Consider the following 12,571-nt stretch of genomic DNA (forward strand, 5'->3'; position numbering starts at 1 on the left):
CGGGAAGCAGGACTGCAGTTTGACCTCTGTGTCATGCCTCATGATTTTTTTATTCCAGGGTTTAGATATCCTCTGTAAATTTTTTCATTTAGACCATGATGCCTTCAATGACCCTCTGAAACAATTGAATAGTTTAGCAAATAGGGACAGATAAACAAACCACCCCAACAGAAAATCAGCTTTAATTTTTGTTTACTCTTTCTGCCTACACCTACAGTGAATGCTGTGGTTTCTGCAACTGCCTTCTGCCTCTGGAGTGGTTGGATTTTGATTTTTCCTGCACAAATGTTTTTGCATAAGTTGTTTAAAAGACTTGCTGCATTGTCATTCTGTAAAATTGAGAAAAATTGTCTTTTTAAAAAAAACAAAACCAAAACAAATTTTCCCTGACTTACCAAAAGTATCAGCAGAATATGAGAGTTTAGAAGCACTAAAAGAAAGCTGCTGTTTTATTTTGAGAGTTGTTGATATCTTTTTTAGAGCAGTGTTTTAAGGTCACTTTCTTATTCTTAACCAGCAGTAATATGAAGGGATTATCTTTTTTCAGGGAGGAGGGGGTGTCAGCACATCCTGGTCTTCTTTACTGCTTTTCTATCTCAGTTAATTACAGATAGAAAGGGGCAGAAGAGGATTCACTTCTTCCAAAGCCAAAGCATGTTTCCACAGTGGCATCCTTACAACTACCCAGCAGGAGATAAGTGTTCCTGAGCTTGAACTGAGAGCATGTAAAATATTTGTTTACCAGTTCTGTCTTGCCTTATCTCCCATCTTGACTCTGTGTCCCTCTGCTCTTCCCATTTTAGTTGATAAAATTAATCTTTTGCTCTTTGTCTACCTCTGTGTATGTATTAAGCAAAACGGGAGAGAGGGGTGGTGCCACTTTTGCATGCTGATAAAACAGGCTTTAGATCAGATGGAAAAGATAGTTCAGCCTTTTTTTTTTTCTGTGTTTTTAGTTTCAGGAATCGAAAGAAAGTGGTGCTTGAGAGAAAAATGTTTATTTATGCAAATATACACATCTTATATGAGCCACTGTTGTAGATAGAACGTAGCTCAGTATAACTCAGCTTGTCCTGTGAAGTGGAAGCAGTAGGAAGAGGCAAAGAAGTTGTTTCCAAAAGGAGTGAAGGTCATTCTCTCCACACTCCCTCTCCTCCATAATTTGTTTGCTTGAATAAAGTCTGTATTCTGTGATTTTAGAAGACATAGTCCAAAAATACTCTGCTATTAAAAAAATGTGTTTTCTGTGGGCTTCAGGGGCTCCAGGCATTTGTCAGGTTGTTGTAGGAAGTTCTTCAATAAATAAGCAGAATAGTAAAGTTTCTGTTAACTAAATGTTCCTAAGGCAGCTCCCCCCAGTCACCTAATTTCCCAGTCAGCATGTCTTTCACTGCTGCTCCTTGTGCCTGAACTTGTGTTCAGTCCTGTGTGCTCATAAAGATAAACAGCAGAAACAGAACTTGGTGGCCATACTGGTAATGGTAATGTGGTAATGGGTGTGTGTACTGCTAATGTGTGGGAGTTACTCATGTGGAAATGTGGTGTATGTAATTTCCCCATCCCTGCCCACAAACTGGGAAAGAAACGATAGAAGTAGGAGAAGTTACATAAAGAAAAAAAAGAAAAAGAAAAAAAAAAAAAAGTTTTGATGTGATCAGTGAGGCACATGAAGGTGGTATTCTGCAGAAGTAAAATCATCTAATCCCAAATTTGCAGACACTGTTTTTCAGGGCTTTTTCAGGCTTTCAAAGTTCTTTGTATTAAAAGGTGAGTAACATCATGGAATTGAATTTCCTGAGTTTTCAGCAGTGAATTTGATTGTAACTGTGTTTTCTTTATAAGGCTGACAGAAGTCATGCTCTTGTTTTCTCCTCAGAGCTCTTCCCATCAGATTGTCTGGGTTGGTGTTAGGCAATATGAGCTAAAAGGAATTGCTTTGTAAATCAAATGTCTTCAATGATAATTTAGTCCACCTTTCTTCCACCAGTCACTATCGTTTCTAGGTCAGTAGCTGTCTGACTGTACTGAATTTGGGTTAAGTATCAAATAGTAGTTTTCAGCACTTCTGATACAAGGCTTTCTGCAAGTCCTTTCCTGGGGCATAACTTGTTAATGGTCCTAGCAAGCAGCTTATGGCATTAAAACTTTTATGAAATACATGTGAAAGAGCTCTACATTCTTTGCTCTGCTTTTTGAGAGCATGGTAAAATTATCTTGCAAGAAATATACCACACTAAAACCTATGGAATCTGAGGAAAAAAGTGACAATTTCTTACAGGTTCAAGAGCAGTTTGCATAGGATAGCAGTAAACTCAACACAGCTTTTGATTACATAGGATGAATAAATGTTACTAGCATACTATTATTTATAAGTAATTCTGGAGTTTAAAGCAAGTACTATATTTTCTTTTGTAACTCAAAGATCATATATATCCAATATATCTAGTGCTCCTTACAGGGTAGTACTACAGCTGTGGTCAGTAGCATTTGCTTATGGAGAGCATAAGAACTAAAATGCATAAAAATGATCCTTCTGCAGTATGTCCTGGTCCTTATTTGCCCAAAGATCTGCTGCCATTCAAAGATTTAAGTAATTTCTTTATCCAGAACCCTATGAAATTTTTCTTTGTGCTGTTGCACACAGTTTGATGCTCCAGTTCAAAGACAAGTTTTAAACACTCAGCATTTATCTGTGAATGACTGAAAAGCAGGAGTCAATGGAGTTCTTGTCATGAGGGAGTAGAACCAGTTCTCAGGAGATCTGGCTCTGCTGTGGACTTGTCAAGTCAGGATTACAAAACCCAGCCTTCCCGTGTCTTTTATTCTTATTAAAAAGGGCATAGAGATAGCTTTGGTATTTTTCTTGCTTATTTTGAGATGTAACATGCTTAATAATGTGATTTTCATTGAAGGCTATAATAATACTGTCATACAAGCAAAAAAGAAGTTGAAAATCCAGTCATGATTAAATATTAGACTTTCTGTCATCTTTCTCCCTCTAGATTTTTAGAGTGTGGGATATACAGACCCTTTCACTACTGCAGGTCTTCTATGATAATCAAGGGACTCCTGGAGAGTTGGAGACCATTGCCATGGTATTTGACAATGATCATGGCACACTTATCACTGGTACGTTACTGCAGTGGATGTGTGGGAGCATCCCCCTCCTCCTAGAATGTGATTTCAATTATGATTACATTTAACTGAAGCTGAGTACAGGAATAAGATATGTGAGATGTACAGAAGATTGAGAGGTAAGGGTATTTGCATGTTAAGACCATTTTAAAGTGGGTCTTGTAACACATGGTGCTAATTTCAATATAGAAATATGCATGAAAATATGCAGCATGGGAATTAACAGCAAGAACCAGAGGAAATGAGAAAGGGTTCTCAGAAGGCAAGATAAGCCTTCCGTAGAATAATTAAACTACAGATATTGTTCTGTAGCATTGTCATTTCCTGAAAGCTACTAAGTTCCTAATCTTCCCCTAGCTCTTCCTTTAGCACCTTCCTCCCATTTGGAGATCAAAGCAATATTGTAGGCTCTGTGGAGCTCTCACAAGTGTGTCCAAATTCCCTATTTAATTCAGTAGCTGCAGAGCATGCCTCAGTCTCTGGCATCAAAAGACCCACTGTGCAATTGATCAGGAATGAAATATTGTGGAAACCCATCCCAAGGGCTCTGTGTCATGTTTCATGACTCTGTAGCAAGGAACCTGGAGACTCTGAGGGACCAGAGCTTTACAGATGTCACTAAGGATGTTAGATTTCTGTATTTAAGGTAGAGTCTCTGGAAATAAGCAAGGTTTGTCTGCCCCAGAGACAGTCACTGTAAAAAAAACAACTTTTATGCCTGTTCTGGAGCTACAGAGGCCTGAGACATGAGCCAATAAGGTAATTGTCTTTGGAGAGAGCTTTTTCTGTCATCGCATTAGGAACAAGGCAAAAAGTTTGCAAACCTTGTAAAATCTGAGAAGATGAATGTAAAAACCTTTTCTTTTCAGTGACCTGGTAGTTTCTACGTAATCTTTGTACCAATAAACGTGTTAGGAGACAAAATGTATACATGGACTAGAGCCCTCCAATTGTTATATGTATTTAGGCATTTGGTAAGCAATGCAATTCTTAAGATTCTTTATATTCTAGGTCTCATTTAAAAAATGACTAGAATATTAATCAGTCTAGTTTTAAATATTTTTTAGTCATTCAGGGATATAGATGTGATCTGGAATTCAAATTTAAGTCAGTGAGATTTTCAAGGCTTGGCAATGTAGGGATTGTACATTAATAAATCCTTGACAAAATGAGATAACTTTGCCATTATAAAAAATGATTGGAGTAGTGCCTAAATATCTGTAAAAATTGGGTTCTGGACTCTGCTAATGTGTCCATGAGAAGGCTAATTTTATGTCTTCTTGCCTCCTTGCATAGGGCAAGAGACTGAGGCTCTATGTGGGAGAATTAATTCTCATTACTATGTACCTGACTTTGGAGAGATTTTCAGTTAGCAGTTCACTAACATCCATAAATTACATCTCACCTTCATGCTTCATTTGAATATTGCCACAGGTTTCTTTCTGTGCCTTTTTCCAAGCTGCTGGCCTCTTATGCCTGGCTTCATGCCAAGTAGAAGGCAATTTTGTCCTTTGCTGCACGCTCATTGCTGATTGCTGGTCTGATGCTGGCAGATCAGGAGTAATACTGGAATTGAAATAGGAGGCTGAAGGTGTAGGCTGGCTTGTGAGCCTGCATGCTAAAAACCTCATCCTCTCTTTTATTCCTCACCTGCTTCTCCGTCTTTGCAACCTTTCTGATCCAAGAGCCCTGGAAAGTGTTTGGAAAAAAACATTCAGACCTGCATTGACTTTTGAAGGAGAGTACTAGAAAGGCATCATCTTTGTCTGCAGATAGAATTGCTTTATCTCAAAGAAGGAAGGTACCAGAATGTAATTTAGTGATATATCTGACTATTAGAGATTTATTTATTTGGGTTCATTCCATTCTGTGACACCCCACTCTGGCACTGGGAGATTTACAGCTTCAAGTGATTTGGAGTCAGGGTAGCAACACTGTCAAAATTGGGCAGGGAGGTGTTCAAAGAGGGGAAATACTTTTCCATTCTTTAACTGGTGCTTTTTGGGGAGCATATAGGAATGTTTTCTGGTTTAGAGAATAGATATTTTCAAGAATCAGGCAATATTCCTTACCCTCTTCAGAAGAACTCAAATAAACCCTACAGTTTTTACAAGTCTTTTTATATCCAGTGAAAGTAACTGGTACAATCCATAAAATGTATAAATTCTCACTCCTCTCACCTTCTGCAGGTTCAGATGTCATTGAAATTTATCCCCTAACTCATATGATACAAGATACGAGACAAATACCACAGACACATGAAAAAAACATCAGTGTTCTGGTTTATAACCGAGCTTTTCAACAAGTTCTCACTATCTGCTCTAAGTCAATATTGAAGGTGAGTGTAAGTTTAAACTGAAAGAAAAGTCTCAGCTTTTGTTATTGCTTTTTTTTTTTTTTTTTTTTTTTATCAGATGTAATTATTCCTACATGTTTGGACCAAATGTTTATTAAAGTCTGATGTGGCTAAAACATAGTATTTCAGCATAGAAAGAAGAGCTCAAAGCATTCTTTCTAGTTAGATTTCTATGCTTCTGCACTTTAAAAACTCATTATATTTATTAAGAGTCTGTCTGACTTAAGAAGGGTCTTCTTAAATGGATTCAAACTTTGCCAGAATGGCTTCTCTGAGGAGAGGGACATTTTCAGGGAAATCATACTAATATTTCCATAAAAGAGCATGGTAGTGTGCTCTTGTAACAGAGAACCTACTTAAGAGGTGTGAAAATTTGTATTTGTCTTTCTTCAATCACGCTACAGCACATTTTGTGGTGAGTTTTGGGGGATGCAGTACAAATAATTATGGTCTTATTTTTCAGGTCTGGGACTTAGAAACAGGATATCAAATATATCAGATAGAAGATGCACATGGGAATACTGAAGTGACCTGTGCAGCCATTGATATAAATGGTTTTTATCTTGCTACTGGGGCATATGACGGTAAAACAATTTTAAAATTATACTCCATTTTTCTTACCTTTATTTAAAATTATATAGTGCTTGAGAAGATGAAACTCTTTGGCTTGACCACTGCATTGACAGAAGAATAAATACTGACTTTCTTTCAAGATGAGAGGAATGCACAGCTATTGGTCTGAGGAAAAAGGCAGCAGGAGGAGTCTTGTCCTGGTTGTGTTTTATTTGATATGAAAATCATATCAAGATGATTTTTGGCTGCTTGGGGTCTGGTAGTTTGCTAGCCAATGGCTCTACTGAAGACTATATTCAAAACTCTTGGTCTTTAGTTTCCTCATAGGATTTAGATCTGTACACCCCACTGTAACTAACTTGCAGCACACGGAGAACAGTAGTTGCTCAGTTTTTGTATGTAAGCTCAATTTTACAGTGTCTGCAGGCACTGAACACTAGAATATAACTTTATGTATCCTGAATTTTTTGCATGCACGTTAGTGTGCATCAGTTTTAGGTAATGTGGCAAGACCTCTCCAATACACAAGTATTACAATGAATTCTGCAGCAAACCTTAATAATTTTGTAATCTGTTAACATGACTGAATAATTCCTTTCACATTCTAATGTTCAAGAGTACACACCCGACGTACTCTCAATGTATGAAATACATGAAAGCTGCCTCACAGGAAGAGGAGATGGCCTTTTCCACACAGCATACCTGGTTAAGGTTTTTTGTTTATATTTGGGAGCAGAGACTGCACCCTTTAGCGGTCTTGAGAGCACAAGAGAAGATGAATGCTATGAAGTTTTACAAAAGTGAAGTCACACATAATAACTGTTCCACTTGAGATAATACTGTAGCTCCTCCTCCTCGCTAGCTCTGTGAGGCAAGTCCAGCAATCAGGTCCCTCCGCTCCTTGCTGTAGCTCAGAAACTGAAATGATTTGCCTGACAGCACACACTCTGCTTGACTGGTCTTTTATCCCAGGCTGAATTATAAAACTGACATGGGAAAAACCATGGAAAAATAGTGAGGCTACTAGTGAGGATGTTTTCTGGTGAGTTCTGTGGCCCTAAGGGTGCTTTCCTTAGACGTTCACTTCTACAGTTTTGAAGTATCAGTCACCTAGCGCTGAACCTTCAACTGGATTTTATTTTTAAATCTTCTTTCCCTGTTTGATTCAGTGCAAATTTCTTTGAAGCACAGGTGATTCCCTTTTGTATATCTTTCTCATCCAAATGTAGGAACAGTGAAAATTTGGGAGTTTGAAAGTGCACAGGAAGTTAAAGCATTGCCTCTGGCCCAGCACAGCAAAGATGAATGTTGTCTGCTGAAGATAGCTTATCTGAAGGCTAAAGAGAGTCAACATGCACTTCTTGTTTTGGAGAAGAGTGGCAAGATGAAAATTATTCAGGTTTTTCTTCTTGTTTTCTTTTTTCTCCAAAATTCATTATGTAGATCATGATTTTCAAGGTAAAATAGAGCCTTTCCATTAATCAGCAGATAAACTTTTAGAAACTGTCAAGACACAATCCAGTCTCTGCATGTCATCAAATTAGCTTTCTGCCTTTTAAAGTGTTAATATGTTCATTATTCTACTGTTAATTTTCATCAATTTGATAATTTCTTTCCTTGCTTTTGCTTTTCTGTTTGAGGTCGAAGTTTCAGGAGTTATAGACCCTTTAAAGTTAAAGATTTAATATATTGCTGTTTTTCTTATAAACAGTATCTACCTTGCTTAAAGAGGCCTTAGTACACCAGCAGCCAAGACTGCCTAGAACTGTTCCTGCAAATCTTGTTGATGAATTTAGCCCCAATTCACTGATCAGAGCACTGGTTTTTAACAGCACCTCAGGCCTAGGGCTGTGTTACCATGGGGCAGCTGTGCCTTTTCCTCCTTCACCACTGCCTTTCAGCCTCTCTGAGCTCCTTGCCAGCAGAAGACACAGCATTGCCTACTTGGGTTCTGGATACCTGTCCTTTGTTAGGGATCACTGTCCCAGTTTAGTAGATGAAGTTCTCAGGCTCAGATATTGCTGATTCACCCAAGTCATTTGTACACCATGGAGGCTTCATTTAATGTTTACTCATAGGATGCTCCCATGACTCAGGATTTGGTTTCACAAGCCTCAGAAGCCTCAGACCTGTACACTTGCATCACTTTGAAACTCATCAACTGCAGCCTAATACCCCTCTTGTTATATTTTTCCTCTATGGAGAGTAAGTGACCATGGTATTATCCTACATAATACTCAGTACTGAAGATTTTGGCTGAAGGATTTTTATTCTTTTTTGTCTAAAATTACTAGTGTATGACAGTGGCTGCATAAGAAGTGATACAAATTTAAAAGACAGTAATAAATCAGATGACTGACGTGCTTGGCTTGATTTTGAGAGATTGTTCTGATTCCCCTGATCTAAAAGTAACAGCATACATTTGGAGCTCACAATAATTGGGATTTAATTTCTCAGACAAACCAAGTGTTTGTAGAATTTTCTTCCTCAGATTGGAATGTTGCACTTGGGAAAAATCCTTCCAAAACTTTAAATCCACTATGTGCAAGGGAACAAGTGCAAGATTTGTGAAAAGTAATAACTTCTACTAGATAGATGATACTTTTAGAGAAAAAACAAAACCGAGTTCTCATTTTGGTAAATAGTTTATTCCTTTTGAGCCTCCTGCTGATAAAAAGCTGTTTCATACAGTGCTTGCTTTTGAAAGTCAGACTTTTTTTAATTACTACATCATACCCCAGTGTTATTACTGAAATAGTTAAATCATTAACACAATGTGAAAGTACACCTTGACAGGCTGGTGAGGAAATGAGTCTCCTCTAAGTCTTTATAAATCAAGTGCACTAATACCACATAGTTGCAGAAATACCTTTTTTATATAAATGTTTCAGTGATTATGAGTAATACCAGTCATTGTTATTACTGCCTTGTATAGAGTCTCTGAATGTAGTAGTTACCAAGGTAAACTTGACTGGCACCCCAAAACCTGTTCATCCTTTGCAGGAATCTGCTATAGATCTCTCAGTTTTCTGTTCTTCCCCAAAGGTATTTCTTATTTGATAAACTTAACATCATAAGAAATACTAAAATTTTAATCATCACTTCTTTCTGAAGTTGAAGACATCTATGAAAACAGTAGAAAACCTAAGGGGATGATTTCAATAAGACTTCCAAAAGAGAACAGAAATATAAAAGTTAAAGCAGAAACTAGATACTGAAGTGAATTGTTAGAGTCAGAAAAAATATCAAGATGCCTCTAGGCACAATGAGGAGGGATCAATGACTCTGGGATGTGGCTGACCACAGCTTGTTCTTATCACACAATTGGAACCATACTTTTGCTGGTATGGTAGATATGAACTGGATATGAACTGGAAATAAGCAGCTGTAATTGAAGAGGCAATTTACTTTAAGGGGGTAGTTAAACTGAATAAAATCAAAAGCTCTGGACTCCATAATTGGACAGCTTCTAGTACAACAGCAGGTAATTTAAATTCAGCTGTAACATCTGGCTGGTACTTCAGTTTGCAGTGTATGCATACACTGGGTGATAGCTGTAATAGTTTTTGTATTTTGTCAGAGAAAAAAAGCCTCTGAGACATGTTTGCTGGTAATTTTCTTATAAGTAGAGAAATAATTTACTTCCTCTTTCATTAAGATAGTTATTTTAATAGGGTAACTCAGATCAAGCACATCTATATGTCACATGGATGCTTCCTGAAGCAGTGTCATTTCCACAAGGGAATCCAGTTGTTTTGCTGTCACTGGAGCCTGACACTTTAGAAACAGCTGGTTTGTTTCCAGATGTTCAGCTGCGTTCTGACACCAGTCCTCTGAGGAGTGATACAGAGGTGAGAAACACTTCAAAGTTCCACATCTTTTACAGAAAATTAGAAAGTAAAATGTTTACTATGCCCTCAAGGATTTCATATTTAACAACAGCATAAGAACCAAAGAAGTATTCTCTAATTTCCAGTACACTGAAGGTCTAAAATAAATCATGTAAGAATGTGATCTTTTCTAAGGGCTGGGTCTGCCTAATAATCCATTGCATGGTTGTCACCATGATTAAGCACTGCTCTAAATGTACTGCTCTGGACATATACTTCACACTCCTGTATAAGATAATAAGTAGAGGTTATTGTATAAAGTCTTGTAGAAATGAAATGCCATTTATAACTATAGTTAGACTGACCTTTAGTAATAATGACACATAAAGATCAAGCTAGGTATTAAGTCACTGCATTTTCTCTTATTACTGCTTTTTTAAAATGTCAAATTTATGTTTCAATTCTTGAAACAATTTAACTTGAGCAGTCCACAAGGCTTAAATTTTGTTTTATGTATTTCCACTAACTCTGTAACGGATCTGGATTACACTTCTGGAAAGGTCATTATATCTCTGCTCAGTGAGTTATTACTTTAACCTCATGAGCCTATCTCCATAGATACCTACTTGTGATTCATCTTCAGTTCTTACTGTTTACATGCTCTATTTGCAGCTGTGCTGTAGATAGCAGGTCAGGTTGCTAATTGGAGACCTCTGTCTTCTGCAGCAGGATGTGCTATCACTCCTTGCTTCTTCTGGTGCCTCTGTGTGGCTCAAATAACAGTGTTAGAACAGGATGGAATTTGCAGTTGTGAATTAAGGCAAACAATCTGTCAATTCAGGCACCTTGTTTATTTAATAGTTAAAACATTTCACTGCCCAGTGCCCTCATAGCTCCTACTGAATTTCTTTTAATGTTTTTTGTAGAATTTGGAATCTTCTGTGGAAATGAAGTGTTTTGATGTTTTAAAAGTAGAAGGATGGAGTTTGATAGCTACAGGAAGTACAAGTGGTGCAATAAATTTGTGGAATTTTGGATCTGCCTCTGTGAGATGCCTGTAAGTATTGCTTTCAGGAGCATTTTTATCTCCAGCACTTCATACTAACTTTTCAAATTCTAAGATACACAACTGTCAAGAGTGACAGACAAGAAGAAGTCAAAGTAGCAATTTATGTGGGCCCCCTCTCTCCCACTTCAAATTACTTTGCTAGCTAGTCCTGACATTGCAGGTTGGAGAAGTGATCAAGAGAGAGTGATTAGAGGGATGGATGAGATATTTCAGAATCATGTTTTAACATAACTCAGCACTGCCACTGAAGGAAACTCTTACTAAGTCATTCTGTCAGTGAACAGAGGCTGCTACTGAGCTATTCAAACATCCTTATTTTGGAAGTTTAGGAGGACATCTGGGAACAATGCTACATCAGATGATAATGGCAGATATTCCACATCATCAGTTTCATTGTCCATACCTAGAAGACCAGAACTCACATGCAACAAGGAGAAATCTGAAGTGATATTGGAGTCTTAGGAGTAAAAGTCTTTCACAGAAAGGGACACACAGTTAGCATAGGATGGTTCCAGATATTCTTACGCTGATGAAGCTGCTTCATCAAGAAAGTGAACAATAACAACATGTCTGGTTAGACTGAGAGCAGTGGGATGGCATTTTTTCTGAGTTGGTGATGGAATACATGTTTTTTAAGTCAATTTTTAACTATTCTACCCAATAGTTTCATGGCATCCTTCACGTGTAAACTTGTCATGTGTGTGAGAAAGTGAGCTGAGTTTTTCTGTACCAAGAGAAATAATCAGAACTGTAGTTCTGGCTCTGGCTCTTCCTTTGCTTTTGCATCCTTATGTATGAGGGAGTCAATTCATGTGGATGCATGGAAGACAGAAAAGCTTTGCAAGTAGAACATTTTACCCAGTCTTACATGGCTGGATTGAATGCCAGAAACGAGGTACTTTCTAACATTATTTAGCTACTTAACAGAAATTACTTTACCTTTCTCCTAACTGCTAATTCTCAAGAAAATACTTGGCTAAATGAAATGTCAATCATTCCATCAGATTTGTGTTTTTCCTGGCACAGGCACATTCTGTACCAAGCCTTCACTCACATTAATCCATCATTACTGTTAAACAGATTCTAAAAACTGTGCCTAAAACTGTGTGACGTGTGTTCTGGGAAATGAAATGTTTAAACTCTAAGATTAAAAGTCTAACTTTAAAATAAACAACCTATTGGACACAACCTGTACAAATATATTTATTTTCAGATCTAGAAATGAAGAAGGCAGCCAGGATTCTGTTCTTCAAGCATCTGGAGTCAATGCCATGTTATTCCTTGTACGTAGTTCTTCCTCTTCCAGGTAACCATGATTTTTTTATCTTACCCCAGGACAGAGCCATTTGGAATTTTGCTGTAGTAGAATGATGTAATGTTTGTCCAAGATAACTGATTTAGATTGAGATTTTCTTTGTATTTAATCAATTTGAGTTAAGCCAGTTAATAGGGTTTCTCATCCTTAAACTTATGTAATGCTTATCAATCCATATTACATGTTCTTTTTTCACCACTCCACTAAGCTATCCTTTTGCCCTCTAAATCCCCTCATAAGTCTCAATTCCTTTGAGTGATTCAAGTGAACTCAGCTTTTGTCAGGTATTAGTT

At 37.4% G+C, this 12,571-nt stretch overlaps 1 protein-coding gene across 1 annotated transcript in view; it reads left to right on the forward strand.

Moving 5' to 3' along the window:
* Positions 1 to 12,571, forward strand: part of WDR64 (WD repeat domain 64) — a 55,132-nt gene that overhangs the window by 26,004 nt on the left and 16,557 nt on the right. Inside the window, exons 12-18 of the mRNA XM_030446734.1 lie at positions 3,003 to 3,129; positions 5,325 to 5,473; positions 5,955 to 6,075; positions 7,294 to 7,463; positions 9,739 to 9,915; positions 10,821 to 10,951; positions 12,177 to 12,269. Of these exons, the coding sequence (XP_030302594.1) occupies positions 3,003 to 3,129; positions 5,325 to 5,473; positions 5,955 to 6,075; positions 7,294 to 7,463; positions 9,739 to 9,915; positions 10,821 to 10,951; positions 12,177 to 12,269 (968 nt within the window). The remainder of the gene's footprint in view (positions 1 to 3,002; positions 3,130 to 5,324; positions 5,474 to 5,954; positions 6,076 to 7,293; positions 7,464 to 9,738; positions 9,916 to 10,820; positions 10,952 to 12,176; positions 12,270 to 12,571) is intronic.

Source organism: Calypte anna, chromosome 3 (assembly GCF_003957555.1).
Source record: "Calypte anna isolate BGI_N300 chromosome 3, bCalAnn1_v1.p, whole genome shotgun sequence".
Classification (NCBI taxonomy): domain Eukaryota; kingdom Metazoa; phylum Chordata; class Aves; order Apodiformes; family Trochilidae; genus Calypte; species Calypte anna.